Source organism: Palaemon carinicauda, chromosome 13 (genome assembly GCF_036898095.1).
Source record: "Palaemon carinicauda isolate YSFRI2023 chromosome 13, ASM3689809v2, whole genome shotgun sequence".
In the NCBI taxonomy this organism is placed as follows: domain Eukaryota; kingdom Metazoa; phylum Arthropoda; class Malacostraca; order Decapoda; family Palaemonidae; genus Palaemon; species Palaemon carinicauda.
Genome location: NC_090737.1, coordinates 13,281,278 through 13,286,277, shown reverse-complemented (window position 1 = coordinate 13,286,277; position 5,000 = coordinate 13,281,278). Strand labels below are relative to the sequence as shown.

The 5,000-nt window shown below is 28.7% G+C and overlaps 1 protein-coding gene and 1 long non-coding RNA gene across 2 annotated transcripts in view; one reads left to right on the top strand and one right to left on the bottom strand.

The window, feature by feature from the left end:
- LOC137651889 (uncharacterized) overlaps positions 1–1,853 on the top strand; it is a 531,410-nt gene extending 529,557 nt beyond the window's left edge. Inside the window, exon 6 of the mRNA XM_068385094.1 lies at positions 1,350–1,853. Within this exon, the coding sequence (XP_068241195.1) occupies positions 1,350–1,432 (83 nt within the window). The 3' untranslated portion in view covers positions 1,433–1,853. The remainder of the gene's footprint in view (positions 1–1,349) is intronic.
- Positions 1–5,000, bottom strand: part of LOC137651890 (uncharacterized) — a 185,582-nt gene that overhangs the window by 124,098 nt on the left and 56,484 nt on the right. The gene's annotated exons all lie outside the window — the stretch shown is intronic.

Genomic DNA, 5,000 nt, shown 5'->3' with positions numbered 1-5,000 from the left:
ATTGAAGAAAAACAAATCGAACGTGCTACTCAAAAGTAAATTTGAAATCAAGAATCACCTAAATTTTTAAAGGTGTATAGAGTTGAACAATATCAACGCAGAGATCTGGGTGTTAAGTAGTCACTGTCCTCAACCTACTTATAACCAAGCTTAGAGTTATTAGTGTTCACCATAATGCCCCATAACCTACACCATGCAATAGTTTTAGCTAGAACTTTATTAAGGGATTCAGAGGCCAAACGTCTACATTAAATGGAACTGATGCTTTTTCGTTTCTATATCCACCACGTTTAGCGGATGATTTCGTATATTTAAAAAAATCAATATATGATTTCTTTTGTATGTGTGGTTATGGATGTATAGACCTAACAATTTCTCAGCGTTATGAGTATATATGTTCTAAGCTTACTATAAATATCTAAAAATATTTTCGAATTGATATAATTTAATATTTATGTTCACTCCCTTTCGAAGCTTAATATTCTATATTTAAAAATATTTTCGAATCTATCTCATGTGATATCCACGTCCACTTAGTTTCCAAGCTTAATATCTTGTTATTCAAAATCATTTTGAATCTATCTCCTGTGATTACTAGGTTCACCCCTCTTTCTAAGCTTTAATATTTTATATTCAAAAATATTTTCGAATTGATATAAATTAATATTCATGTTCACTCCTTTCGAAGCTTAATATTTTATGTTCCTTAATATTTTCGAATCTATCTCATTTGATATCCACGTCCACATAGTTTCTAAGCTTAATATCTTGTTATTCAAAATCATTTTGAATCTATCTCCTGTGATATCTAGGTTCACTCCTTTTTTTAAGCTTAATATTATATATTTCAAAATATTTTCGAACCTATATCATGTGATATCTATGTTCACTCTAAGCTTAATATTTTGTCATTCAAAACCATTTTGAATCGATTTCATGTGATATCTATGTTCACTCTAAGCTTAATATTTTGTCATTCAAAATATTTTCGAATCTATCTCATTTGATATCCATGTCCACTTCTTTTCTAAGATTAATATTTTATAATTCAAAATATTTTCGAATCTATTTAATTTGATATATATGTCCACTTCCTTTTTAAGCTCAATACTTTGTCATATCTTGTCATTCAAAATATTTTCGAATCTATCTCATTTGACATCTACATTCCTTTCCTTGTAAAGCTTAATATTTTATATTTCAATACCAAAATAATTTTGAATCTATTTGATATCTACATTCCTTTCCTTTTAAAGTTCAATATTTTATATTTCAAGACCAAAATCATTTTAAATCCATCTCATTTCCAATGTCCATAACAATAACAATCTCCTTCCATCGTATTCCAGGCGAAAGGAGAGCTCTGTCCTTGGCAGCGGCCCTGGCAGTGATCGGAATCTCAGCAATGTCTTCGGCGCTTCTCTATGTGTAACACTTAAAACTTCTTGGCTAATGTATATGTGTACATAAATGTTTTGGATGTAGAGAGTTCTGTATTTTTTTGAACTACGTAGATGGTAAGCTTCGTGTTTTCATTCTATTGGAGAGTAGAGTTATTGCGTGAAAGGTTATTCAGTCAATGCTTTGTCAATGTCTATGAATGATTTAATTCTTTTTTTTTTATAATATCAAATTCTTGTTTCCTATCATAGTTTAAGAGTTTTCCAAAGAGAAATTGTCTTTGACCTGTACGAAGTTTGGAAAAGTAGAGCCAGAATTTTTACTACAACCCAGAAGACAAGTGAAACTTTGCTCAAGGAATTGTTACTAAGTCATAGGAAGATAAACGTAAGTTTTAGTTGTGGAGTTTTGAAAAAAGTAAAACACCTTTACTGGATTAATACATGTTTTTGATTCAGTCTACTTTTTGAATATATATATATATATATATAATATATAATATATATATATATATATATATCATATATAATGTATATAATATATATATATATATATATATATATATAATATATATATACAATATATATACATATTATATTTATATATATATATATATATATATGCGTATCATATATATATATAACATATAAAATATAATATATACATATATATATATAATATATAATATATATAATATATAATATATATATATATATATATATATATATATAAGCATGAGTTTACTTTTACTAAGGTAATAATATCAAACAAGTGTTTCATGAATGAAATTGTGATTTTGAGAGAATGAAAAAAATAATTATACTGTGTATAGGTAAGTGACAAGTGAACGCCATTAATGGCACCAAAATATCACGCTTTTTACCACTGTAACTTCTATCAAAGCAACAAGCTGCTATGTGTAAATACTGATACTGAATAAACTGGAATTACTTCGAAGAAACTTTTTATTATTTCAATATCCTTTGGCAGAATAATTTATTTGGTAATATCTTATAATCAATATAATTTGGGAGTATAGATTTGATAATATCTTTTAATCAATATCATGTGAGAGTATAGATTTGATATCAACTTATAATCAATATCATTTGGCAGACCAATATATTTGATAATATCTTATAATCAATATAATTTAGGAGTATAGATTTGATAATATCTTTTAATCAATATCATGTGAGAGTATAGATTTGATATCAACTTATAATCAATATCCTTTGGCAGACCAATATATTTGATACTATCTTATAATAAATATAATTCGGGAGTATAGATTTGATATCTTTTAATCAATATCATGTGAGAGTATAGATTTGATATCAACTTATAATCAATATCATTTGGCAGACCAATATATTTGATATCTTATAATCAATATAATTTGGGAGTATAGATTTGATAATATCTTTTAATCAATATCATGTGAGAGTATAGATTTGATATCAACTTATAATCAATATCCTTTGGCAGACCAATATATTTGATAATATCTTATAATAAATATCATTCGGGAGTATAGATTTGATATCTTTTAATCAATATCATGTGAGAGTATAGATTTGATATCAACTTATAATCAATATCCTTTGGCAGACCAATATATTTGATAATATCTTATAATAAATATCATTCGGGAGTATAGATTTGATATCTTTTAATCAATATCATTTAGCAGAATATATTTGATATATCCATCGTATAATCATCATTTGGGAGTATAGATTTGATAATATCTTTAAATCAATATTCTTGGGCAGAATAATATATTTGATAATATCTTGTAATCAATCTCCTTTTGCAGAAAAATATATTTGTCAATATCTTATAATCAATATCCTTTAGCAAAATAACATATTTGATAATATCTTGAAACCAATATCCTTTGGCAGAATAATATATTTGATGTTATCTTATAACCAATATCCTCTGGCCAAAATTAATATATTTGATGATATCCTATAATCAATACCCTTAGGCAGAATAATATATTTGATGATATCTTATAACCAATATCCTTTGGCCAAAATTAATGATGATATCTTATAATCAATATCCTTTGGCCAGAATTAATATATTTGATTATAATAAATAACTTTCGGAAGAACATTGAATCTGGTACCATTTCTATTCAAGTAAGTTCAATTACATGAAACATTTCTCTTGCTATAGGTATTTGTGCTGTTTTACAAAACGATTGCCATATAAATGAACATATTCACATAATGCATAAACTACGGAGATATATATGTTATTGTAAATATCTTACCAATTTCTCTTTCTTTTCAAAAACAGACTTGACCCAAACTGACAGCTTCCCTGACTGTGCTGTGACCTATCATAGCTCGTTCCAGAAGACCTCAAGATCTTTAGCTTCTCTAATGATTGTTTGAAACATTTCAATCTTGTCTTAACGGAGTTTGAAGCCTACAGGAGGAGTGTACCATTTCCTGCCCTACCATTCATATTAAATCTCTGACACTTCCTTCCCAGTGTAGTGGGAGTATCAGCACAGAAAAGAAATGTAAAATTAATTTGGCTGAAAAAGTTTTTAAGAGATATGCGATTTATCATAGTTCTGAATAATTATTTGAAATGAGCAGCACAAAAATTAGTATCCAAATTATTATAAATAATTGTAACAGGGGCAATATATTCTAATTCTGTATAATTATTTGAAATGGGCAAAATAAAAGTTAGTATCCAATTATCAAATATATCTGATGGTACACGGATATGCACGTGAAACGAAATCTGAAGAAAAGATGGAATATTTCCATCTGTGAAAAGAGAGAGAGAGAGAGAGAGAGAGAGAGAGAGAGAGAGAGAGAGAGAGTGTGTGTGTGTGTGTGAGTCACTTTCCAAATAAAACTAGTGTCTAAAGAAAAAATCTTATTTCACGAGAGAGAGAGAGAGAGAGAGAGAGAGAGAGAGAGAGAGAGAGAATGTCACTTTCTAAATAAAACTAATGTCTAGAGAAACAGAATATTTCACATTAGAGAGAGAGAGAGAGAGAGAGAGAGAGAGAGAGAGAGAGAGAGAGAGAGAGAGAAAATGTCACTTTGTCACTTTCTAAATAAAACTAGTGTCTAGAGAAAAAAATATTTCACATGAGAGAGAGAGAGAGAGAGAGAGAGAGAGAGAGAGAGAGAGAGAGAGAGAGAGAGAGAGAGAAATGTCACTTTCTAAATAAAACTAATGTCTAGAAAAAAGAATATTTCACATGAGAGAGAGAGAGAGAGAGAGAGAGAGAGAGAGAGAGAGAGAGAGAGAGAGAGATTATTTTCACGCATTAAAATATCACACGAAATCAAATAATATCTGGTCAACATTAACATTAACAAGGGGAATCCTGTCTTTTTCCTTATTTACAGAAGCAGCGTAATGAGTCCGAGATACGAAATGAGTCCGAGATGCGAAATGAGTGCACGATACATAGCGAGGGACTCTTGGCTCCTTTTATGAGCTAACACATTAAATCAAATCTCCTCTGTTTAATATTATGAGATAAATCATCCCCTCCTGAGACGCCGAGATAATTAAATTACCCATTTATCACAATCTATTATCTTGAGCTAACGCTA